The 27564-nt window shown below is 39.5% G+C and overlaps 1 protein-coding gene across 10 annotated transcripts in view; it reads left to right on the top strand.

The window, feature by feature from the left end:
- The window catches only part of obsl1b (obscurin like cytoskeletal adaptor 1b), a 69616-nt gene extending 44698 nt beyond the window's left edge, over positions 1–24918 (top strand). For 8 of the 10 annotated variants that reach the window (XM_070437688.1, XM_070437689.1, XM_070437687.1 and 5 more), the window contains 2 exons: positions 3793–3905; positions 6057–7099. In XM_070437688.1, the coding sequence (XP_070293789.1) occupies positions 3793–3905; positions 6057–6293 (350 nt within the window). In that variant the 3' untranslated portion in view covers positions 6294–7099. Of the gene's footprint in view, positions 1–3792; positions 3906–6056; positions 7100–9086; positions 9241–17157; positions 17320–18334; positions 18440–20944; positions 21212–22057; positions 22328–23636 lie in introns of those variants that run through there. The other 2 variants (XM_023980994.2, XM_023981002.2) reach the window with 2 other exon arrangements.
- Positions 24919–27564: the final 2646 nt, after the last annotated feature.

The following is a 27564-nucleotide window of genomic DNA, read 5'->3' as shown; positions in this document are numbered from 1 at the left end:
ATTCGCTTTCCCAGTGACATACATGACATGTTTTACAAAATTGGACCACGTCAGACTTCAAACCTGGCCAGAAAAAAATCTCAAAGGACTCGGTTATAAGTCTTCATGATCCCCAAATGTCCGGACCAAGCCTGGTCATGCGCGAGTGACAGCACCTGCTGTCGGAACGGTGTAGGAACAACCACTTGACACACTTCACTCCAGTCACTAACTGTGTTATGAGCGGCCCATTTACACATCAAAACTCCTGCTTCCATAAGTAGGCGGTCGACCTAGTTTTAGCTTCCTCAATGGAAATTACCGAAGCAGAACACTTGCGAAGACTGGTGTCTCCCTTTTGACATTCAGTCAACTTCTCGGGGGTGACAGACAAAAGAATGTTGAGTAATTGGGGTGCGATTTCGCTTTCCCCTGCCTTAGTTTTTACGGGGGTAAAAACCATCAGCCTTGCAAGAAGGAATACTCGGTGCATTGCCTTCTACCTCAACATTCTCAAAAATGGAACTAGAGAAATCCACATCCCCCAGCTTGTGAGATTGTGCCCTCGTTAACACACATGCAGGAAAAACATGGGGAAATGCTTGAACCAATTTATCATCTGTAATTTTGATTTCTGGCTTGTCTACTACCTCTAACACAGGAGTGACGTTACCACCAGCGATATCGTTCCCTAGTAGCAATGTGAATCCTTTTACTGGCAGTGTAGACACTACACCAACACAGAAATGTCCTGATACCAAGTCTGAAACTAAGTGGACCCAGTGTAATGGTACAGGTACGGTTTTTGTCTCTATACCCTGTAATATGACATGTGAGCCACAATACGTTTCAGGAAACCAGGGTAAAGCAGCAGTAATGATTACTGACTGCGCTGTCCCGGTGTCTCGTACGATTTGTATGGGCTTTTGAGCCGCTTGTTCTCCTGTTAAGGAAACACAACCGGCAGAGATAAATGGAGCATAGATAGGATCCGGTTTCCCAAATGCTGAATCAATAACTTCGTCCAACGGACGAGCCAAAGACTGGACCAAACCCACGCTTTTCAATTTAGGGGATAGTGACAGGGACTGTTTCTGGTTTMTTTTTCAAAACCGGGCAGTCCGCAATCACGTGACCCTTTTGGTGACAGTAAAAACAGTCATGGATCTTGTGCGAAGGGTTGTCGGAGGAAAAGTGACCCGAATGAGGCACTGATGACGTAATCGTTCGGCCTTCAAAACGAGGCGCACCAAAGACAGTCTTGTGTATCAAAGCGTACTCATCTGCCAACACTGCTGCCTGGGCCAATGTCACCACTTTCTGTTCATTTAAATGAACTACAATTCTATCAGGCAGGTTGCTTTTAAAGTCCTCCAACAGCATCAACTCCTGAATATCTGCAAAGGTGTTGGCCGTTTTTGGCCAGTTTTTGTAAAAACGGTCCCACCCATTAAGTAAAAATGTGATTAGTTGATTCCACTGTCACTTTACCATTTTGCCCTAATACAGTTGAATGGCATATGCCTTTATCTAGCTTCTGTTGCCCTAGCCAATGGCTGACTTAGCTAGCTCGATGTATCCCCCCAGAGACCAGCAAAGTCCTGACCAACAAAATCCTGATTGGTTATTTTTTTCTCTTCAGTGTTAACCCTTTCCTTTCCAACAAAAACTGAAGAGATTAAATCAGAACATCATTGAAAATAATAATAGAATTATAATTATTATTTTATAAGTCCTTAGCTATTCTCTGAAGGCATAGAACGCCCATTGTTCCCCACTGTGTTTGGGTTAGTAATAATTTGTAGAGTGGCTCTATTTTCCATCAGCATGCATTCATTCTATCTGAATGTCTAAAGAATCCACATGTTGTTCTGAAATATGAACACAGAAATACTGGACATTTTGAACTCTTATTATGGTGGTGATTTGACAAAATTACAATCATGGTCTTGAATTGGACTCGCATTTTTCTGGTCTCGGTCTTGACTCGGTCTATCATATTACTGCCACAACGGCGGTCACGAGACATGACGGCAGTCAAATTCCACGTGACCATTTAGTCACGGTGATTAGGCTTCTCCAAGCTCTGATGCTGCTGATTGTCATTAGTAGCCTGACAAACCTGCTAACTGCCTGGTACCCCGCACTCTTTTGTCCCTCTAATCACTCTGACATCAATGCAAATGTAATCGAAAATCGAATCAAACACTTCCTGATAGCCCATTAGCTCATGTTGCGCAACATTTCTGTAGACTATGCAATTGCGTGAGAAAACAGGGATTTCCTCTATTAAAAAGAGGAGGATCCCATCAGCTTTCTATACACTAGGCCTACTATATTTATTTCTCAACTTTCCTAATATTAAGCACATTGCTTGTCTTTAAACAGGAGTATAGTATACCTGGCTGGCATGAAAATTAAACACGGGAAATTCACTATTAACGTGCATCGATGACATGTATTTTTTCCCCGCTGCCCCTGTTTCGATACAGGTGCATGATAATGGTCCATTTTAAATCAAAACAAATTTCACGCAAATACTAAATAATATATGTAAAGATTAAATCGAGAATAGTGTGATGGGTGACAATATTAGCCTATCACTTGAATGATGCCCAGCTTAAGGCAAACAGCACCTGCTTTTTTTTTTTTACTTCTTCAAATCATAGTTGCACACCTCATGTAGCCTACCCCATAAGCCTATATGCTTTGATAAGGTTTGTATCTCAATTAAACTGGCCATATAACGTCTTAAAATGATGCACAGAAATAGCCTAATCGTTTAGCTTAAAATGTTGATAAACTTTCTCATCTGTTGCGTCAAGCTCCTTACTTAAAACAGTTTTTTTGATGCTCGTGGTTGTATTAATTTGGGATCTATCGCATCCCACAACTGTCCCAGGCTATGTTTGGAGTATTTATTTTCATCTGCACTGTTCCTAATGTAAATGTGTTTTATAAAAAATGTCAGTGGCAATTGTAAAAAGTAGATTTCTGCATATAGGTGTATGGTTTGTTGAACTTTGCAATCAATGGTTTTTGCTTGGCATACATTTCAAAGTTTAAAAGTGAGTCTCGGCATGAATCTGTTACCGTATAATTGCCCAGTAGCAAGGGAAACCCGGCCTTCTGAAGACTTCCTCTGAATGGTATTCTCAAAACCAACAAAAACCTTACTCCTTTGAAGGGTGAGTAAAGTCCACAAATATGAGCAGTTTATAGACTTAATTAATGGCTATTTCGAGGCTTTTTAAGCCAATAAATTCTCAGCCCCAGGTACACCAAACATTTCCCCAAATGCAATTTTTTCTTAAAGGGACACATCAACATCCCCTTTTAAATAAAGGGACGTGCAACATAAATGGTATATGCTAAGTTGCTAAGAGGAATCCTTGGGACAACCCTAACTTTAACCCTTACATTTACCCAAACCTTAACCCTTACCTAACCCTAACCGTAACCTTAACCCTTACCGTAAACATTTTAAATGTCAAATTCAATGGGGTGACATCAGAGTTGGACGTCCCAAGGATCACACTTAGACTTTTACCAACAGAAATGGATTTTGCCAGTCCAAATAATGCAGTCAGAACTCGCAGATACTTTACGTAAACATTATGAAAATGAAAAGACACAAAGATTTTATAGCTTTAGCCAGTGAAATATGTATGTGCTCATGTCACATCACACTCGAGGCAGTCTCACAGTACAGGGAGCTTTTCACACTCATTTCACACTCACACTAATTATACAGTTTCAGCTCTGCTCTACTACTCTTCTCTCACCTTGATTTTGTTCTCATTTTGTTCTCAGAGCCACCAGTGACAGTCATTAAGAAACTGGAGGACTTGCGCTTTCCAGAAGCAGCTGTGGCATCAATGGATTGTGAGCTATCAAGGCCTCATGTTGAAGTGAAATGGATGAAGGTAAACAATTCATACCCTTTCCACCCAATAATTACACTATTTTGTTAGCAACCTTTCACTCAATAATACTATGGTGCATGATGCATCACATGAAGTCATATTCATGGGTTGCACGTTATCGTCACAATGTTGTTTTAAACGGTAGTTTTGGGACTGATACCCAACTGAGCATTCTACTCAGTGCAGTCTCAATAGGGGTTCATTAAGATTGAGTCTAAAGTGCATTACTGTGGCTTGGAAACATGATGACATTTCAAAATGAGGTATATATTTTTTTTAACCTGGTCAGTCTATGTCATTGAAAGAGCAGTGGTCCTTAATGTTTCGTACACTAAGTGTATAGACATACATACATACATACATACATACATACATACATACATACATACATACATACATACATACATACATACATACATACATACAGTGCATCCAGAAAGTATTCAGACCTCTTGACTTTTTCCACATTTTGGTACGTTACAGCCTTCTTCTAAAATGGATGTAATTGTTTTTTTCCCCCTCATCAATCTACAAACAATACCAGCATATCACATTTACATAAGTATTCAGACCCTTTACTCAATACTTTCTTGAAGTTACAGCCTCAAGTCTTCTTGGATATGACGCTACAAGCTTGGCACACCTGTATTCGGGGAGTTTCTCCCATTCTTAACTGCAGATCCTTTCAAGCTCTGTCGGGGTGGATGGGGAGCGTCGCTGCACAGCTATTTTCAGGTCTCCCCAAAGATATTTGATGTTCAGGTTCAAGTCCGGACTCTGGCTGGGCCACACATTCAGAGACTTGTCCCGAAGCCACTCCTGCATTGTCTTGGCTGGGTGCTTAGGGTTGTTGTTCTGTTGGAAGGTGAACCTTTGCCCCAGTCTGAGGTCCTGAGTGCTCTGGAGCATGTTATCATCAAGGATCTCTCTGTACTTTGCTCCGTTCATCATTCCCTCGATCCTGACTAGTCTTCCAGTGCCTGCCGCTGAATAACATCCCCACAGCATGATGTTGCCCCCACCATACTTCGGCGTAGGGATGGTGCCAGGTTTCCCCCAGACGTGACGCTTGGCATTCAGGCCAAAGAGTTCAATGTTGGTTTCATCAGACCAGAGAATCTTGTTTCTCATGGTCTGAGAGTCTTTAGGTAACTTTTGGCAAACTCCAAGCGGGCTGTCATGTGCCTTTCTGAGGAGTGGCTTCTGTCTGGCCACTCTACCATAAAGGCCTGATTGGTGGAGTGCTGCAGAGATGGTTGTCCTTCTTGAAGGTTCTTCCATCCCCACAGAGAAACTCTAGAGCTCTGTCAGAGTGACCATTGGGTTCTTTGTCACCTCCCTGACCAACACCCTTCTCCCCAATTGCTCAGTTTGGCCAGGTGGCCAGCTCTAGGATGAGTCTTGGTGGTCCAAACTTCTTCCATTTAAGAATTATGGCAGCCACTGTTCTTGGGGACCTTCAATGCTGCAGACATTTTTGGTACCCTTCCCCAGATCTGTGCCTCGACACAATCCTGTCTTTTCCCTGACATGCACTGTCAACTGTGGAACCTTATATAAACAGGTGTGTGCCTTTCCAAGTCATGTTCAATTAATTGAATTTACCACAGGTGGACTCCAATCAAGTTGTAGAAACATCTCAAGGATGATCAATGGAAACAGGATGCACCTGAGCTCAGTTTCGAGTCTCATAGCAAAGGGTCTAAATACTTATGTAAATAATGTATTTCAGTATTTTATTTKTWATAAATTTGTAAACATTTCATCATTGGRTATTGTGTGTAGATTGTTGAGAAAAAAACACTTTTCCATTTTAGAATAAGGCTTAACAAACAAAAAAAATCACGGGTTCTGAATACTTTCCAAATGCACTGTACATACATAAATATACTGAACAAAAATTTCACGCACCATGCAACAATTTCAAAGATTTTACTGAGTTACAGTTCATATGAGAAAATCAGTGAATTGAAATAAATTCATTCGGCCCTAATCTATGGATTTTACATGACTGAGAATACAGATATGCATCTGTTGGTCACAGATAGCAAAAAAAAAATGGGCCTCACAATAGGCCTTAGGATTTCGTCATGTTATTTTTGTGCATTCAAATTACCAACGATAAAATGGAGTTGTGTTTGTTGTCCGTAGCTTATGCCTGCCCATACCATAACCCCACCGTCACCATGGGGCACTCTGCTCACAACGTTGACATCAGCAAATCGCTCGCCCACACAACGCCATACTCATGGTCTAAGGTTTGTGAGGCCGGGTGGACGTACTGACAAATTCTCTAAAACAAYGTTGGAGGTGGGTAAGGATAGAGAAATTAACATTCAAATCTCTGGCAACATCTCTGGGGGACATTCCTGCTCCCTCAAAACTTGAGACATTTGTGGCATTGTGTTCCGTGACAAAACTGCACATTTTTAGAGTGGCCTTTTATTGTCCCCAGCACAAGGTGAACCTGTTTAATGATCATGATGTTTAATCAGCATCTTGATATACCACATCTTTCAGGTGGATGAATTATCTTGGCAAATGAGAAATGCTCACTAACAGGGCTGTAAACAAATTTGTGCACATAATTTGAGAGAAATAAGCTTTTGTGCGCATGGAACATTTCTAGGATCTTTTATTTCAGCTCATGAAACATAGGACCAACATAGGACCCAACACATGTTGCATATATATATTTTTGTTCAGTATACATACATTAGATTTTACTCCGGTATACATTATATTATGTGTAGTGTTTTCAATAATACCATTACCGATCATGAGCTCTTTATTCTCACCCCTCAGCTACTCTCAGCCCATCCCACCTATCACCGTAGACCACCCTCGTTTGGATTCCATGTGGCATATATTTTACTGTGCTGTGATGTTTTACATATATTTTTAACCTTTCTATCCGCATAGTATCCACAGATCCACTCCCGAGTTGTGCATCGGTTCAAGGCACTGCATCTCAGTGCTAGAGGCATCACTACAGACCCTGGTTCGATCCCGGGCTGTAAAACAACTGGCCGTGATCAGGAGTCCCATAGGGCGGCGCACAATTGGCCCAGCATCGCCCGGGTTAGGGAAGGGTTTGGTCAGGGTCGGCTGTTATTGTAAAATAAGAATTTGTTCTTAACTGACTTGCCTAGTTAAATAAAGGTTAAATACATTGATAAATATATTTTATAAAAAGATTGTGAGTTAAATTGAAAACCTTTCCTAAGAGTATTATTATATTGTTGATTGATTGACTATGGCTTTCAAAATAATTAGTAGGACAAGCTTTTATAATCATTGTGATGTCGCCAGATTGACTTTAGATGCAGCACAACTTTAGCTAGCTAGCTAAAATTGAGGAAAGAACACCAGCATTTTAGTTAGCCTCTTTTAAGGATTGTACCCTTTTTTTTCAATATTTGCCTAAAATGACATACTCAAATCTAACTGCCTGAAGCTCCGGACGTGAAGCAAGGATATGCATATTCTTGATACCATTTGAAAGGAAACACTTTTTTTCCACAAACACAAGTTTGGGGAAATGTAAAATTAATGTAGGAGAATATAACACATTAGATCTGGTAAAAGATAATACAAACAAAAAAACATGTGTTTTCTATTTCTTTTTTTCTCCATCATCTTTGAAATGCAAGCGAAAGGCCATAATATAATATTGCAGTTCAGGTGCAATTTAGATTTTGGCCACTAGATAGCAGCAGTGTGTGTGCAAAGTTTCAGATTGATCCAGTGAAGCATTACAATACTGGACAATATTTTGTATCAAGTCTGCCCAAATGTGCCGAATTGGTGAATTGATACATTTTCAAGTACATAACCACAGARAACATACAAAAATGAAATGGTAATACTTTTATTTTTTTATTTCACCTTTATTTAACCAGGTAGGCTAGTTGAGAACAAGTTCTCATTTGCAACTGCGACCTGGCCAAGATAAAGCATAGCAGTGTGAACAGACAACAACACAGAGTTACACATGGAGTAAACAATAAACAAGTCAATAACATAGTAGGGGAAAAAAAGGAAAAAAAAGAGAATCTATATACAATGTGTGCAAAAGGCATGAGGAGGTAGGCAATAAATAGGCCATAGGAGTGAATAATTACAATATAGCAGATTAACACTGGGGTGATAAATCATCAGATGATCATGTGCAAATAGAGATACTGGTGTGCAAAAGAGCAGAAAAGTAAATAAATGAATCACTATAGTGTAATACAACATTTAAGTTTACATCCTCCCAGGAATGTCATAGATGATGGATCATTAGCTTATACAATAACTTTCACACATCTAGATGGCCGGGCGGGGTAAGTGTGGAGCCAGACACAGTAGGGGTTCAAACTGTAGAACCCAGTTCCTACATTTGAATATAAAAATAGATTTTATCAGACCAAACTATGCTACTTTTTATCTCTGGGACCCTCAGGATGACAAATCAGAGCAAGATTACTGAATGTAAGTACATTATTTACCTTCAGAGGTGAATGTATCAAACCAGTTGTCGTGATACTTTTTGTTGTTGTTGTGCACTCTCTTCAAACAATAGCATGGTATTTTTCACTGTAATACCTACTATAAAGTGGACAGTGTAGTTAGATGAACAATCATTTAAGCTTTCTGCCCGTATAAGACATGTCTGGAAAGTTTGCTGTTACTTACAACTGTCATGCTAATCACATTAGCGCACGTTAACTCAACCGTCCCGGTATAGGAACAGCGATCCCGTAGAGGCTAGCTAACGTTAGTATTGCTAGCTATTTCTGACAAACTTTGCTAGCTCATGGCATCATTGCCATCTCTCTAAAGTAAACTTGACTACGTCATAATGGTGTCATAATTGTTTCCTACTAATTATTTGTGTACTTTAGCAATGTCATTGTATTTCCAGGTCACTATAGTGTAATTTTTACCAAACAGTCATTAACTACCGTTCAAAAAGACTGAGCATTAACTATCAGTCGTACATCAATATGCTGCGGCATCTGTAGAACGTTGATAACAATGGCAATGACGGGAAGTGCAGTCCATGAATAGCTAGGTTTGTAAAATACAACATCGACAATGGTCAGTTTACTTATACATTATGCATTTACTCAAATGATATGACAGATTTCTGTGGATATGATGACGATTTCTCAATTAAAAATGTTTTATCTTCAGAATGGGATCGAGGTGAAACCACGCAAGGATTTGCGTATTTATGCTATGGGAAGAAAACACTACTTCCAAATCCTGAAGTGTGAAGTCAGTGATTCTGGCACATACTCATGTGACGCTGGAGACTCCAGTACATCCTGCAATATAGAGGTCTACGGTACTGTCTGCCGCCTTAATAATCTCCCATATGAACAATATTTTGATGACTAACTAAGCTTATAATAAAACCTGCTAGTCTTTGATTGCCTCACCTCTAGGTTTGATCAGATATACTGTACTTTATCGTAACACTTCAGTGTTGAAGTATGGCAACACTACAGCGTAAGGGCTCTATTTTCGACTGGCGTTAAGGCGGCGCTAGTGTCAAGCGCACGTTAGTTTGCAATTTCATCATGTAAAATCTGGCGCACTGGCATTTTCCTGCCCTAACGCCAGGTTCGGCAATTTACCTGTCTTATATCAGCTCGCTTGTGCTCAGATGGGCGGGGTGGACATTTTTCTGTCCTTAAAAACATGATCCAAAGAGCTAATTTCAGGCAGGGATATTTATGACCAAACAAAAGCTGGTTTTAGCGGTAACACAGTTGGTTATGGTATGAATTTTGAAAGCGGAAATGCAGACTATCCAGCCATGACACATACTGCCCTAATCTGCTTTTGGGACCTGTATACTTTGTATTTAGAAACATACATTTATTTTAATAATACAATTTCGTTTAATTTGATTTAAAACCAAGCATAGCCTCCCCTCCTCTCAATCAGTTTTTTTTGCCCAATGCAATCGCGAAATAGTTAAGATTGTCGATAAAGGCATTGGCTCTTGAGACCACTTGGAAATAAGTCTTAATCACCAAAGCTTTATTAAAATTTTAAGTTTGAGAGGAGTAAAACAGTTAGCTGACATTCCCATTTTATCTCTGCATTGTAAGCAGGCCCACATTTTTATGCCATGCAGGTCCCGTTTTGGACTTGCGTAAAACCCCCTCCATGATGTAGCCTACGTGTCCATGCCCATCATGAAATGAGAGATGAGAATGTAGACGTTTTCTGTAACCTGTACAAATTTGATGTTGGAGTAGAGGCAGTCCACATCCATGGTGAACAGGAAGTCGCTGGTGCCCACCTTGGTTGCCGCCACCTTGTCCAGGAAGTCCGCCGTGTCCTGCTAGAGAAGCTTCCGGTGTTTCCACGGCATGTTGGCTTTGGCGGGAACCTGGTAGTCTGGTGGTAGTGGTTGATTGCCGACCAGGAGAAGCATCCGGCGGTCTCCCTGTGCGTGGTCTCATGGGGGAGACTGATGGTCGAGGAGCTCATTGTATACCGGGAGAAGCATCTGGTGTTCTCTCATAGCGTCGTCTCAGGTAAGAGATTGACGGTCGGGTCGTAGCTGTAAAGCAGGTGGGGTCCGTGAGGGGCGTGGAGCTCGTTGAAGTGCCCAGAGACCGGCTCTGTAGTGTGTGGTCCCTCGTCGTCATGACTGAAGCACTCCGTAAAACTCAAATTAAGGAGTGAGAAAAAAGGGGGGAAAGACAAAAGGTTACCTTTCCGAAGAGTCCAGGCTGAACTTGCATTTCTTACGGCAACACACCGGATCTAGAAAGGTCCCAGGCACGATGCGTTTCTGCTTATTCGGCTTCCACAAGTGGCAGGGAAGACCAAAAAATGCAAAAAGGTACAAAAACAATGGTACCGGAATTAGCCGTTCCCGACTAAAAGAATGTGTGTGTGTGTGTGTGGATGTAATCTGTGTGTGTGGATGTAATGGTGGTGCTTCAGCTGTTCTTGCTGTCTTGAGTATTCTTCTTAATTCGTAGTTGCCTTTAGAAGCAGAGATCCGTTGTCTGGCTGTCCCTCTGCAAATTCATGAGGGGAGTGGAGAGGTGTGCTGCTTATATAGGGYTGGTGGGTGTGGCCCGAGTGGTGCAGACCGTTCCTATTGGTCCATTTAGTTGCTATGCAGTGGGGCCGATTCGTCCAATCAGATTCCAACTCCCTCTTTGCCACCTGATCGAGTGGTCAATGTCAATTGGAGATCAGGTGATTAGGGGATCCCTGCCTTGCCCTTAGAATAAATGCCATTAGCTTCAACGGTGCTAGCCTATTATGTTGTTTCCAATGGAGAGCATTATTCTCCTGCTGTGTTCCTTTGGGTCCAGATCGTGTTAAGAGGTAACGACAGGTTCCAGGGTTGTTGGAAGCAGTTGTCGACCCTTGTGGGGTTCTAACTAGCCCGGGGAGGTCTCTGTGAGGTGTTTTCCGGCCCCACAGGTCTCCTTAATTGTGGATCTTGACCTTCGTTTTCCCATTGACTTGAGGTTGGGAGCGATGTACTCTGCTGTGTTCTTTTGGTTCCGATTCCCATTGTGACATAGTGACAGACTCCAGAAGGGTTGGGAGAAGTTTTCAACCCTTGTGGGGTTCTGACAAGCCCAAGGGGCAGCCTCTGTGAGGTGTTTTGCGGTCTCAAGGCAAGTTGGGTGCCTTGACCTCCATTTTCCTATTGGTCTGTCTATAGAGATTTGGGAGCGATGTACTCCTGCTGTGTTCTTTTGGTTCAGACTCCCGTTGTGAGGTAGCGACAGGCTCAGGACCTGTTGGAGGCAGTGGTCCACCCTTGTGGGGTTCTAACCAGCCAAAGGGCAACCTCACAATGTCTTCTAAGTTAGGTTCCGATGTCTCCAAAAAAATCGACAGCTGTGCCAACGCTGTGTACTACTCCCTTCACAGAACAGTGCAAACTGCCTCTAACAACATTTACATTTACATTTAAGTCATTTAGCAGACGCTCTTATCCAGAGCAACAAGAAAAGAAAGAGGAGTGGGAGGCCCCAGTGCACAGCTGAGCAAGAGGACAAGTACATGAGAGTGTCTAGTTTGAGAAACAAGACGCCTCACAAGTCCTCAACTGGCAGCTTCATTAAATAGTAGAAGGCCAGCATCCCGGAGTCGCCTCTTCACTGTTGACATTGAGACTGGTGTTTTGTGGGTACCCTTCAGAAAGGATTGAGGTGAAACCGTGCAAGAATTTGCATGTTTTTGCTATGGGAAGAAAAAACTATTTCCAAATCCTGAAGTGTGAAGTCAGTGATTCTGGCACATACTCATGTGACGCTGGAGACTCCAGTACATCCTGCAATATAGAGGTCTACGGTACTGTCTTCCGCATTAATAATCTCCCATATGAACAATATTTCGATGACTAACTAAGTTTATAATTTCACCTGCTAGTCATTCATTGCCTCACCTCTAGGTTTGATTAGATATACTGTACTTTATGGTAACACTTCAGTTATGGTATGAATTTTGATAGTGGAAACGCAGCCTATCCAGCCGTGACATACACTGCCCATATGCGAATGGAACAAGAGTAGCCTAATCTGCTTTTGGTGCCTGTATACTTTGTATTTAAAAACATAACAAATAAAAAATAATACAATTTTGTTGAATTTGATTTAAAACCAAGCATAGTTTTAAACCCTCCTCAATTATTATATATWTTTTTTTTTGCCCACTTCAATCGCGAAGTAGAAGACTGTCGATAAAGGCTTTGGCTCCTGAGACCACTTGGAAATAAATCTTAATCACCAAAGCTTTATTAAAATATCAAGTTTGAGAGGAATAAGACAGTAAGCTGACATTCCCTTTTTGTCTTTGCATTGTAGGTAGGCCCACATTATTTTAGCCTTGCAGGTCCCGTTTTGAACGTACATAAAACCCCCTCCATGATGCAGCCTACTTGTCCATGCCCATCATGAAATGAGAGATGAGAATGTAGACGTTTCAGCTTGTTTTCCGTTTCACATGTTCAAAACCCAAGACCTCCCTTAGGCCTACTATAACAAAGGCTAGTTCAATAGCAATGCGTGTTTTTTTTATCCTGACGGTTTTATTTGATGATATAATTACATGTTATTGTATGTATTGTTGTTGTTCTTAAAAAAACAACAGATGACTTGTTTTTAGTTTAAAATAAATGACAACCAAACTTATCCGAATGATTCACCTAGCTGGTTTTATCGTGACAACGTTCATGGCACACTGGCAATGCAACTTCTGGAGATGTGCGAATGCGATCTGATCTGTAAAATGGTTCCGATTATGTTCATAAAATGTAGGCCTACTTGGGAGCAGTATAAAGGTGAGTGGACATTCTCCCTCTCTATTGATATTGGATCTTTGTCCAGCTACTGTGCGTTGTTTTAATATTATATGCCAATAGGACGCAACTATGGTGCCTGTACTGTAAGTGTATTTAGACATAGCCTATTTAAAACAAATTCTTGTTTTGTTTTGTTTTGTTTAGCATTTTATTCAAATTATTTGCTCTTTTAAGTTAATTTAGTCTTGTTTATTGACAACATTTGGCATATCTATGCTCAGCCGAAATGCAATTTACAGTAGGCCTCGCCCCTATATCAGTGGGAATTCTATGTATATATTTCCACATTGAAGCCATGCAATTACTTAGAACAAACTATAACGGACTAACATTGGAGTGGGAGTTGATTCTAATACAATACAGAAAAGACCATAAATACACAACTTGAAGCAACCACGTATTTATCCATGGAGCATGTTCTGATTGGCCAGTTAGGGTCCAAGCCTCGACACACCCACAAATTGTAATTTCATCAAAGTTCAGCCCTTTCGCGCCAATGCCAGCGTTTGCGCTGATAATTGTGCTTGTGAAAATAGCAAAAATATTTCTGACATACCCCCGAACCTATAAAACTACCGCCCAGCGCTTAGATTGAACATTGCGCTGGGTTTGTTAAAATAGAGCCCTTAAAATGTTACTGACTTTATTGTATGTTGTCTTAACAGAAAATGTTTAAGCATAACAAATGGATGGACACAAGGTGGACATTCCAATGCAAATACAGTGCTTCAGAAAGTATTCATACCCCTTGAATTATTTCACATTTTGTTGTGTTACAGCCTGAATTCAAAACGGATTTAATGGATTTTGTTTCTCACCCATTTACACACTATACCCCATAATGACAAAGTGAAAACATGTTTTTAGAGACAATTAGCGAGTCACTTCCGCAGGCCTCTCGTGTTCAGTCACCCTGGTCGGGGCATTATCTGGGTTGAGGTCGGACTGGGTCGTGTTCTGCATCGGAAGCCCTCCCTGTGCCACCCGGGTTTGGCCGGGTCTCGGGTGTTTTCCGAGTATGGTGGTGTCAGCCTGTTGGTCTTGTTGATCCGATTTCCTCCTCGTCATGTGGTCTGAGGGGCTCTCTTCTCAGTGCCACATCTCCTGGTCTGTTTTGGTGGCCCCCGATGGGGTGAAGAGGGCGATCAGCTCCCTTGCCTTCCGTTGGTATCCTGGCGGCAACTGCCCGCCCGAGAGGTGGTTGTTGATCTGCTCCAGGTGATGTCGAGCTCTGATGAGCACAGTCTTGGCAGTATGTACAGAGATGAGGTAGTCATTAAAAAATCATGTTAAACACTCTTATACCATGGTATTGTTGAATACTTGTTTTTTATTCTTTTAAAGGGCATTTCAGAGCAACCAAAACATTATTGGTAATGTTGACGTCGATTTTCACTATAGCAAGCTTGGCCTGATGGTTTGGTTAGCTAAACTAGCAAGTCTGGTTGTTTCGTTACCACAGCGACTACTGTAGCTCTCGAGTAAAGTTGTTAACTACTTCAGTTGATGTTGAACACATTTCTACTGGCAAATTGACACATTTCTAGTGGCAAATGTGTTCAATTATAGCCATGGTATAAAAGGGATAATCAACTCGGGGTTCTATGCGTTCTCTGGAAAATAATGGATCTCTTTGGAAGGTCAGAAAACACCTTCCACATTGTTCATTTTTTCTCTTACTTGACCAATCAGTGCGGATAGAGCAGCTTGCTCTAATCATAATCATAATGAAAGACAAACACACACACACTGTGCTACCAATCACAGTGTAGGGTGTTTATTGCACACAGAGTGATTCCATGCAACTTATGTGACTTGCTAAGCACATTTTTACTCCTGATTTTAGTTGAAAACTTATTGAATCAAGACATTTCAGCTTTTCATTTTTTATTAATACAAATAAATAAATATAAACAATTCCACTTTGACTTTATGGCGTATGGTTTGTAGGCCAGTGACAAAAGAAAATCTCTATTTAATCCATTTCAAATTCAGGCTGTAACACAACATTTTGAAAAAGTCAAGGGGTGTGAATACTTTCTTAAAGCACTGTACATAAGAGGGTAATAGAAATATATGAAGACACCACAGCACTGTGGATTACACACATTTTTGCCCATGACCGACATCTGTCGGGGGAAGTCTTTTCTTTTTTAATTACGTCACCGTAATCCCCCCCAAAATAGTTTAAAAAGCCATATCACCTGTTGATATTCTGTCGTACAAAGGCAAAACGCAGTAACTACACTTTTGGTCAACATTTAGTTAAGACTGAAATCAGGCTTTTTAGTATCTGTTTTATCTTGTGACAAAGTATCCTGATTCAATTATGTTCTGTTTCAGGGAAAATGGCATGTGAAATTTTCAGTAACTACAAAATCCAAGTAAAATCCATGGCAAACAGCAGTAACTAAAGTTACTGCACTTTGGCTTTGTTCCACTATGAAACTGATAAAAATGGCTTTAAAGTTTATTTGCTGTCCAGCAAAATATGTTGTAGGTAGACACGTGATAATACCCTGATTTATTACCTTATTATGAAGTAATGTTTTATGCATATCAACCATGACCWCTGATTTGACCTATGACCCCAAAGTCAAATAAATGACCATACAAAGCCAAACAGAAAAACAACAAGAAAGTTGGAAAAACACATTTAGATTGTAGATACTGCACAAAGTCAAACATTTGTTTAAGTATAAACATTCTGCGCAATGAAATAGTCCTTACCTTATGGTAAAAAAAAAAATTGAGGGTTACTACAATACAACATTTAAAACATGAAAACATAACTATATAAAACCATTAAATACAGTTGCATAGTACAGTAATTAGAACTCTCAAACTGTGTCCATCAAACAGAAAAACAACAATGAAGTTGGATTAACACATTTAGCTGGTAGATACTGCACTTTGCCTTTGCATTGCCCATATAGTTGTTTAAGGTCATACAAAGGCAGGGTGCAGTATCTGCATTTAAGGGGTCATAGGTCAAATCAGTGGTCATGGTTGATATGCATAAAAATGATTTGATATAAAGATGATACATCAGTGCATTATCACTTACCTACCTACAACATATCTGGCTGGTTAGCAAAAATATTTTAAAGAAATTTTTCTCAGTTTACTGAGTTTTGCCTTTGTAGGGCAGTATTGTTACATGGGGTCTTTATAAAAAAAAAAGACATTTTTCGCACTATTTTATTGTTTTGAAGGGGTGATATACTGGGCTCGCTAAATGTACAGTAGCCCTTATCCAGCTATCCAGTTAGCTAAACACTGATTCAAATAACTCCGTGAGAAGCAGGATGCCGTTTTGGAAGTTTACTTGGATCAGTGTGAAACTGCAACAAACACTAAAAGACATGTTTTCAATTGCAGTAGTATAGAGCACAGAATGTCTTCCACAATAACTGCACTAAATGTACGAAATAAGGATTAAGAGTGCTCAATCTAGAGTCAAATATAAAACGAAGTTACTAGGATGCAACTGAATGCTTGATATTGTTCAGCTAGGYGTCCCTAGGGAGAAATAGCATTAAATCTATTGCAAAGTAGCTAACTGCTAACTCAATTAATATTTTACAGAAACATGCCAATTAAATGTGATAAACATTTATCTTGTGTCAATTAACAAATGTACTTACAGACATTGCGTTTTACAAAGCTTATAAAGAAGTATGTTGAAGGATTGTAACTACTCTGTCACACTTGCACGTCTAAAACATTGCTTCCCCTCTGAAACTGCTTCCTTTCACATGACACAAACAGGTAAATTCTACACTGCTGCACTTAAACCGCCACTAGGGGGTGCTAAACAACTAACAACTAGGTCCAGAACAGTTGATGAAAATACCAATAAGAAAGACATACAGTATCAACCATGAGAGCTTCTGTCTTTACCTCCCTTGGCAGAACGGGAGCTTGTGGTCCTGCAAGGCCTGGAGGACCTGGACATACAGGAGGACCAGAATGCTGTGTTTGTAGTTGAGATCTCCCTGGAGGATGTGTCTGGAGAGTGGTTAAAAAATGGAGTGAGAATTACACCAACCAGCACCATCAAGATCCGCCAGGAAGGTCATCCTTACAATTGTTATCATCTCTTATGACACGTAGTAATACTTTTGGGGTTTACACTTTATAATAACTTTCATATATAAGCCTTTATAAATTCTTATATATATATTATCAATCCATATGCATATTAATGCTTATAAAAGTATTTATGTTTACAACTAATGATATACTCATTTATCAATAGTACGTGCTCTATTTATAGTTAGTAATGAAAGTTATTATAAAGTGTTACCTGCCTACCTTTGAAAACGTACTTTATTCTGTCTTGGTCCAGTAAGACATCTGACTAGGATTTAAACATTATATCAAAGTCTGTGCATGTTGATCTGTAGATAGCGACATTACTTTATATGAGCCACTCATTTATTTATACATTATAGGTATTTATATATGTTTGAATAGTCGAGGATCAACTATGAGTGTTTAAAACAAATGTTATGATGCATTTCACCGCCTGTTATAAGTGCTTATAATACATTTTATAATGCCCTATGGGGTGACACTTGGCACCTTAAAGCTAGAATCCTTAGTCGCTAAATGCATTTTTGGACTAAACTCATGATATATTCTTCAAGAATCAATGGGTATACAGATATAACTTATAAATGCCTCATGAGCTTAGTTCAACTGTCGTACCTCATCAGAACTCAAAATATGAGCTTGTTTTACTCCAATGTTTATAAACAACGTAAATGTAAACAAACATTGTATAGACTCAAAACATGGTTAAAACTATACATGTTATATCATGTACGGTCAGTCCCTTGCATCCATAGCTGTCTAARAATTTGAGAGTAGTTACATTTCTCCAACCCCATCCCTTAGCTTTTTAGCGAAACAGGGTCAGGGAAAAGCTTTGTTATTGTTTAAATTAAGGATTCTAGCTTTTAAGTGCATGTCTAATGCTTTATAAACATGTTGGCTCTTAGAAACCTGACTCTATTCTCAACACACTAATATAGCCGGGGGAAAAAACCAAAGCTTCTATGGTAACTGATTTTGCATGTCTTTTTAGGGACGAAGCATTTTCTTCTAATGTGCAACGTGAGAGGAGAGGACTCCGGAGAGATCAAGTTCGTCGCCAAACACGTGGAATGCACAGCCTATCTGGAAGTGGAGGGTAATATGATTACTTCTTCTTTGTATTCCCACTCCTTTCATACTTGTGTGGTTTTATTGACTGGATAGGCCAGTGAASAGACAGGAAAGGTAGGAGGAGTGCGAGTCGGAAGGGGCAGTGGTTCGGATTTAAACCCCTGTCAACTCTGGTAGCACTAACCATTCTAGACCACCTCTCGTTTCCTGTACATATAAAATGTAGTCAAATCTCCTGACGTAGTGTAGGCAGGAAAATATGGGCCCACGTTTAAATATCAGGTAAACTCATCCCTGTAGTTCAGCTGGTAGCGCATGGTGCTTGCAATGCCAGGATAGTGGGTTTGATTCCCGTGGACACCTATACGTAAAACTAAGTTGCTTTGGATAAAAGTGTCTGCTAAATGGCATATTATATATATATATGTATTATATGCTGGATGGTTCGAGCCCTGAATGCTGACTGGCCGACAGCCGTGGTATATCAGACCATATACCGCGGGTATGACCAAACATTTATTTTTACTGCTCTAATTAGGTTGGTAACCAGTTTATAATAGCAGTAAGGCACCTCTGGGCTTTGTGGTATTTGACCAATATACCACACCCCCGCGGGCCTTATTGCTTAATTGTACCAGTCAAAAGTTTGGCACACCTACTCATTCAAGGTTTTAAAAAAAAATATATATATATTTTCTACATTATAGAATAATAGTGAAGAGGTAACAAAATATGGAAAAAGGGAAGGGGTCTGAATACTTTCCGAATGCACTGCGTATATATAGTAACAAAATAATATTTTTGGGGCAAATGTCATGTGGGGGCGGATATAGAAAATCTATGTCAATATCAGATGTTTTGTTCCCAATAGGATAGACCTACAGTACCAGTCAAAAGTTTGGACACACCTACTCATTCAAGTTTAAAAAAATATATATTTACTATTTTCTACATTGTAGAATAACAGTGAAGACATCAAAACTATGAAATAACACATATGGAATCATGTAGTAACCAAAGAAGTGTTAAACAAATCAACAACAAAAAAATCTGATTCTTCAAAGTAGCCACCCTTTGCCTTAATGACAGCATTACACACTCTTGGCATTTTCTCTTGAGGTAGTTACATGGAATGCATTTCAATTAACAGGTTAATTTGTGGAATTTCTTTCCTTCTTGATGCGTTTGAGCCAATCAGTTGTGTTGTGACAAGGTAGGGGTGGTATACAGAAGATATCCCTATTTGGTAAAAGACCAAGTCCATATTATGGCAAGTACAGCTCCAATAAACATAAGAGAAATGACAGTCCATCATTACTATAAGACATGAAGGTCAGTCGATCTGGAACATTTCAAGAACTTTGGAAGTTTCTTCAAGGTGCAGTCACAAAAACCATCAAGCGCGATGATGAAACTGGCTCTCATGAGGACCAACACAGGAAAGGAAGACCCAGAGTTACCTCTGCTGAAGAGGACACGTTCATTCAAGTTACCAGCCTCAGAAATTGCAGCCCAAATAAATGCTTCACAGAGTTCAAGTAACAGACACATCTCAACATCAACTGTTCAGAGGAGACTGCGTAAATCAGGCCTTCATGGTCAAATTGCTGCAAAGAAACAACTACTAAAGTACACCAATAAGAAGAGGACTTGCTTGGGCCAAGAAWCAAGAGCAATGGAAATTAGACTGGTGGAAACCTGTCCAATGGTCTGATGAGTCCACATTTGAGAATTTTGGTTACAACCGCTGTGTCTTTGTGAGAYGCAGAGTAGGTGAACAGATGATCTCCGCATGTGTGGTTCCCACCGTGAAGCATGGAGGAGGTGTGATGGTGTGGGGGTCGCTTTGCTGGTGACACTGTCTGTAATTTATTTAGAATTCAAGGCACACTTAACCAGCATGGCTACCACAGCATTCTGCAGCGATATACTATCCCACCTGGTTTGCGCTTAGTAGGACTATCATTTGTTTTCAACTGGACAATGTCCCAACACACCTCCAGGCTGTGTAAGGCCTATTTGACCAAGAAGGAGAGTGATGGAGTGCTGCATCCGATGACCTGGCCTTCAATCACCCGACCTCAACCCAATTGAGATTGTTTGGGGATGAGTTGGACCGCAGTGAAGGAAAAGCAGCCAACAAGTGCTCAGCATATGTGGGAACTCCTTCAAGACTGTTGGAAAAGCATTCCAGGTGAAGCTGGTTGAGAGAATGCCAAGAGTGTGCAAAGCTGTCATCAAGGCAAAGGGGGGCTACTTTGAAGAATCTCAAATATAAAATATATTTCAATTTCTTTTGTTAATACATGTGTTTTTGTTTTACAATTATTCTGCAATGTAGAAAATAGAAAAAATAAAGAAAATCYCTTGAATGAGTAGGTGTGTCCAAACTTTTGACTGGTACTGTAGGTAAATATAGAATTATTGATATTGGTGCCTGCCACTTGCCCAAATGAATTATTGTCAGGTCTCAGAACACACCTTGCGACACATTCGGAAATGAAGCAAATTTGTATTTTTATCCTTGCAGAGCTTCCGTTGAACATAACGGACCCTCTCCAGGACAAGGTGGCTCTTGAGAGGAGTCGTGCGATCATGGACTGCTCAGTGTCCAACCCTCGGTGCAGTATCCGCTGGTACAAAGGCAGCAATGTCATCCTGCCCTCAGAGCGCTTTGAGATCTGCAGTGAGGGCTGCTATCGCAAGCTGGTCATTCAACAGGTGGCACTGGACGATGAGGGAACCTACAGTGTGCAGGTTGGAGAGCACACATGCTCTGCGAAACTGACTGTAGAAGGTAAGATAATTTATTAAAGTGTCAGTTCACCCCACAATCAAAGTTTGTCATACGTTTGACATGGTCAAAATGAGGCCACGTCCCACTCCATTTATTGTGTTGATACAGCCACAGTATTTGTCTCAAATTCAAATGAATAGAAATTGTATTCAGTAAATATAGCAAGACCAGTAATATAAGTTAAGTTTTGCATCGCCCTGATTGTTAGAATTTGGGGAGAGTAGGCTGATCTTAGATCTGTCTAAGGGCAACTTCTACCAGGAGTGTAGAAGGATCGGTATCCTGAATATCAGCTCCATCTACTGGGAACATGGCAGTAAGACATTCCTATTCATTACACACTGCAGCTCACTCAGTTCAGTATTTGATAGGATTATAGGTCAACTCTTGTTCTGTGCAATTATATCAACATGTTGTTCCTAGTGTACTTAGTGTTACTCAGGTATGAAAGTAAAGTGCTATAAATTCAATTTGAGCATTGTTCCATGCCCCTTATCTGCAATTAACTTGTACATGTGAGTCATTTGATTCTCATTTAATTCATCATATAGTGAATAGAGTGTATAGTATAATCATATTTAAGGGTATAATTAGCAAGGTGACATCCTCAAACACAACGGGGTAAACTCATACAACATGGACTACAGACTTCAAAACAGCCATTATTGGGGAAGGTGCAAATTGTGAAAGGCCAACACTGGCAGTAGTTGTACATCTGAATTTTGGTGACAATGGTGGTCTGATGTTGTTTTGTAATTGATGATGATGCCATCTTGTTGTTGAGTGTACTTTTAAGTGTTCCCCCATTCTTCCCTCAATGTATTTATCTTTCCCTGGTCAACACAGCCCAGTCTCTCCTGATGGTGAGGGAACTGAAGAGCGTGGAGGTGGTGGCCCCGGATGAGGCCTGCTTCGAGTGTGAGGTCTCGGTCCCCGTCCTCAAAGCCCCCGTGTGGAGCCTGAAGGGGGAGGCCCTGCAGCAGGGGCCCAAAGTCAGCCTAGAGAAGATGGGCATGGTCCACCGCCTCACCCTCCGACAGACCTCTGTTGACATGACCGGCTTGGTGGAGTTCACATCGGGAAAAGCCAAGAGCAGCGCCGAGCTCCACGTCCAGAGTAGGCAAACCCTTTAACTTGTACATGTGATTTGGCATAACAGCGGCACATGGCGAGAGAGGTGTGACATACTGTAAGCTATGTTTGGTGTTTATGTGCAGTTCTCCATTGGCATTGACATCTAGGTCAGACAAGACGGAATGTATTTCCCGGTAGACGTCTAAGGCTATATTTACAGGCTGACAGTAATAAAATACTTTTAATTTTATAACATGGTCTATAACTGAATAAGTATTATGTTCATTCATCACATTAAATGTGGTCAGTTTGCCGTAAGAGTAACCGATTGTACATGCAGACCCCCCTTTATACCATGCATTGAAAATATTTTAATTCAAGCTAATTTCTCCTAACGTATCACTTGAGCCATTATGCGAGATTTAAGATTACAGGCTACTTATTGCGTCCTGTACTGTAGTATTTATGCAGTTGCAACATTTATACTATATTTTGGATTACTGTCTTATATTAGGATTTGGCTCATGATGGCTACTTGAGGATTACTGGATGTCCCCAATTCAATTGAACGTGCATTGTAGTATTTATGCAGCTGCATTAAAATATACCGTTTTTCCCTATTCAATCAAAACCATTGTGTTATTATTGTATTTCAGGATAAGACCAAAATAAAACAGAAACAATTGTCATGCCAAAGAGATAATAAGGTGTGCTTTCAAAACAATGCACAACTCGAGATTTCTCTCATAGTTGTATTATAATTATATTTATTCTGCTATTTTGTGTTAAGATATTACCCCAAACAGCCCCAATTTAGATTATGTGAGAGAATATTTTGCATTGCATTTATACTTTCTGAACTTAAACAATATTTATACTGAACAAAATATAAATGTGACATGTATATTGTTGGTCCAATGTTTCATGAGCTGAAGTAAAAGATCCCAGAAATGTTACATAGGCACAAAAAACGTATTTCTCTAAAATGCACAAATGTGTTTACATCCCTGTTAGTGAGCATTTCGTTTTTGCCAAGATAATTCATCCACTTGACAGGTGTGGCATATAAAGAAGTGAATTAAACATCATGATCGTTACACAGGAGGGGGGGTAACTCTTGAACCGTTTAAGCTAAAGACAAACTTTCACATGTTCAGACTATCCTAACTTCAAATTCCTTAAAAAACGTGTATCAACTATAACTATAGACATTTGTGTGAATTAGCATAACAAACGCACATTCTTGTCTTATTGGGGAAACCTGTTTACCATTTCGCTTGAATAGAACATACTGTACATATAGGATTGACAGTTCTGAGTATTTGTGTATTTTTTTTCTACTCTTCAACAGGTGATCCTTGACAGACGCAGTATCGTCGTGATGCAGTGTCAACATCAGAATGAGATGGATCGATATTTTATTCACCAATTTATTTGTGTTCATATTTGTCATGTGAAATTGGAATGTATGGAATAGAATTGTAAGATATATTCCTGTCTTTCAAAAGGGGGTGAATATTTTGTCAAAGTTAACAATAAGTTATTGAAATATTTTGTATAATTATTTCCCAATGCAGATACCCCTATTCACTTGAAACAATGTCCTCTAAAGAGGCTCTAGGTAAATATCAACCAACATAAGTACAGAGTTGACAAAATTGTCTCTCTGAATACGAGCATGTGCTTAATCCATAAAATGTCATGTAATATAAASATTTTATGTAATATAAAAATGTGTTCTAAAGTCGATCGTAAAATACAGTTGGAGAATGCAATTGATTACAGGCGTGGGACCGAATCCTAACTTGAGATCCATGTTTGAGTGGAGTTTGCTTGCAAATCTCACATAGATATGAATGCATGCTTTATGCAAAAGTCTGAGTTGTGCACTGGCATCCTACGTCAGAATTTGGGCCATAATGGTTACTTATAGCAAGTATTGAGAAACTGTAAGTTGTTTAGAAGCGACGAATCCTAACTTGAGCTACCAACTTTTTCACATAAATCTCCCTTTGACATTAATGCATTTATCCAGAACTTTGAGATACACATTTCTCTCAAGTTAGGATTCAGTCCAAAGTTTAAAAAGGTTCTTAAAAGGTTCCCTTAGTTCTATTTACTTTAAGTGTCCATTTAGTCAGTCAGTCAAGCTGTTTGAAGAAGAGCCGTTCTCGCTCTCAAATTTCTTTATCATCATTACTTATTTCATTTGTATTTTTCATCACGTGTCCCACTGTATAGACATCGTTTTTTACATTTTGAAGTTGTTTTGTTGGAGGCAGAAATTCAAGCTACAATGAAGAATGGGTTCTGTCAAGTAGTATTGGGCTTGTAAAATAAATACATTGGGCCAAAATTGGTTAATTTAGAAAGGTAGTTTATATTGATCATTTTATTAGATTATATTCAAGTTTAAATGCAGAGTTACCTGAGTAATATATATTGTATTGAATAATTCATGAATATGGTTTTCATATGAAGTGAAGTGAAGTCAATTTCATATTTCTTTTTCTTTTCAATTTAATTTGTTTTCAACGCCCCCCGCAATGTATCGAATTGCTCCATTAGTGTATGCAGGAATAATTGTAATGGGATATTACCTGTTTCAATAAATCATGCTTTATTATGGTAAAGTACAAATCGTTTTCTACTCCTTTCTATTCTTAAAATTGACGAGCAGCTCTAACTCATTCAAACACTTGATTTAGCTCAAGTTTCTTTACTCGGATGTCAACACTTGTTGCATGCAGTGAAAAAAAACAGCAAATTATTATACTAATTGAAAGAGTTTTTTGTATCGAAAGWTGTCTATCTTGTCAAATGAATGCTGTATTTTACTTTTAAGGTAACGCAGACTCGCATGCACAGACACGTAGTCATGTGTAAGCAAGCACGGCAGGAAGTGTCATAAAGTAAATKAGGATCTTTACAAGGCATGTAATACAAGGAGCTATGAAAAGGCTCTCCACTCAACTGACTGTACAGGTTGAATGACTACTACATTAGACTTGCAATATGATATCGCATATCAAAAAGGTCAAGTACAAGTACTTGTTAAAACCAAATGTCACACATATATCTCCAGCATATGGATTACAAACCATTTCCCCATCTGGACAGTATACTACAATTATTCCAAGTTAGCACATATTATGTTGCCCATATCAGTTAATCTACAATATAAAACATGACATCTTTAACATAAGTAAAACAAACTATCAAAACAACTGGCTACATACTGAAAGCTGTCCAAATCTTCTCACCAAATCCATATTGGCACTTGTAGTTCTAACCATCAGATATTAGGGCTGAAAGACCCATCAGTCTATTGTCATTCTGTCCAACTACTCCGGTCACACAGGTAGGCCATTGCCTATCTGTATTCAGGGTTGTGTATTCTGGGATGTGGAATTATGAATATTGCAGATAGAAATACAATGAATAGAGCTGATAATATACAGAGCATTCGGAAAGTATTCAGACCCCTTGACTCTTTCCACATTTTGTTTTGTTACAGCCTTCTAAAATCGATKTAAATCGTTTTTTTTTGCCTCATCAATATACACACAGTACCCCATTATGATAAAGCAAAAACAGGTTTTTAGAAATGTTAGCACATTTATAAAAAATTCTAAACTGAAATATCAAATTGACATTAGTATTCAGACTCTTTACTCAGTACTTTGTTGAAGCATCTTTGGCTGCAATTACAGCCTTGAGTCTTCTTGGGTATGACGCTAYAAACTTGGTACACCTGTATTTAGGGAGTTTCTCCCATTCTTCTCTGTAGATCCTCTCAAGCTATGTCAAGCTATGTCAGGGAGCATTGCTGCACAGCTATTTTCAGGTCAGTCCAGAGATGTTCGATCGGGTTCAAGTGCAGGCTCTGGCTAGGCCACTCAAGGACATTCAGAGACTTGTCCTGAAGCCACACCTTCATTGTCTTGGCTTTGTGCTTAGGGTCTTTGTCCTGTTGGAAGGTGAACCTTCGCCCCAGTCTGAGGTCTTGAGCGCTCTGGAGCAGGTTTTCATCAAGGATCTCTGTATTTTGCTCTGTTCATCTTTCCCTCGATCCTGACTAGTCTCCCAGTCCCTGCCGCTGAAAAACATCCCCACAGCATGATGCTGACACCACCATGCTTCACCGTAGGGATRGTGCCATAGCAAAGGGTCTGAATACTTATGTAAATAWGGTATCTGTTTTTTATTTTTAATACATTTGCAAAAATTACGAATAAAACAGTTTTCACTTTGTCATTGTGCGGTATTGTGTGTAGATTGATGAGGAAAAACTATTATTTTCACTAGTTGCAACAGTCACAAAGTAAAAATAGGCTATATCGTAAAAATCTATGAAAACTAACAATAGCTTTTTTGGTCATTTAAAGTTAGGGTTAGGCTTTTGGTTAGCAATTTGGTTGAGGTTTGGTTTAGGGTTAGGTTTAAAAATATTTTAAGAAAATAYATTTTAGAAATAGGTGGGTTAATGACTTTGTGGCTGTGGTAACTAGTGAAGACCAAGGCAATTCGAGCCTCACTTGATAATGTACTCATTTAAAGTAACTGCCCAGTGTTTCCAGATTTCTATGAAATATGACCTATAATTACTTACAATATAAGTGAAATAGTATTCCTTCCAAAAATGTTTGAATTAAGTATGTTAAAAAGCAGCTTTTCTGTGTTGGAATGGTATGGGCGTACCCCACCAACAGAATGGTGTGGGCGTATATCGTCATTCAAAATATTAATGCAAGTAGACCGCTGACTGGCCAGCTCATCCTCCTCTAGACCGCTGATTGCTCTGCTCACCCTCCTCGGGGAGATGATATTATGTTCTATGAGGAAATCGCAAGCATTTTTTAAATGTTCTGTTTGAGACATAAATTTGAGGTGGGTTTTAAAAGTCTTTTTCTTTTCTCCAATTTATGCTTTGGCCACAAATACGAGTATAAGACAAGCCAACAGCATTAATTTGGATATGAGTTTACAGAATATTAACTTTTAAAAGTGAAATTCTTTGGGCAGTTACTTTAAGTGAATGATTGGCAAATCATGAATAAGGCATTCTGTGTGTGTAATACATTTCAAACAGGCATAAACACTTACCTGATATAATGGTTAAATATGTCATCATAATGTGTCACATCATATGTCACATCATAACTGATGTGATTCCAGTTTTTTTTCAACTTGATTAATGATGAAAAGAACATAACTAGATATAATGAATTGCTGTTACAGTTAATATCAAATGCTGACTATTTCACTAAGGTGAACAT

The sequence above is a fragment of the Salvelinus sp. IW2-2015 genome, linkage group LG36, assembly GCF_002910315.2.
Source record: "Salvelinus sp. IW2-2015 linkage group LG36, ASM291031v2, whole genome shotgun sequence".
Taxonomy (NCBI): domain Eukaryota; kingdom Metazoa; phylum Chordata; class Actinopteri; order Salmoniformes; family Salmonidae; genus Salvelinus; species Salvelinus sp. IW2-2015.
This window is presented reverse-complemented; position numbering and strand designations above follow the sequence as displayed.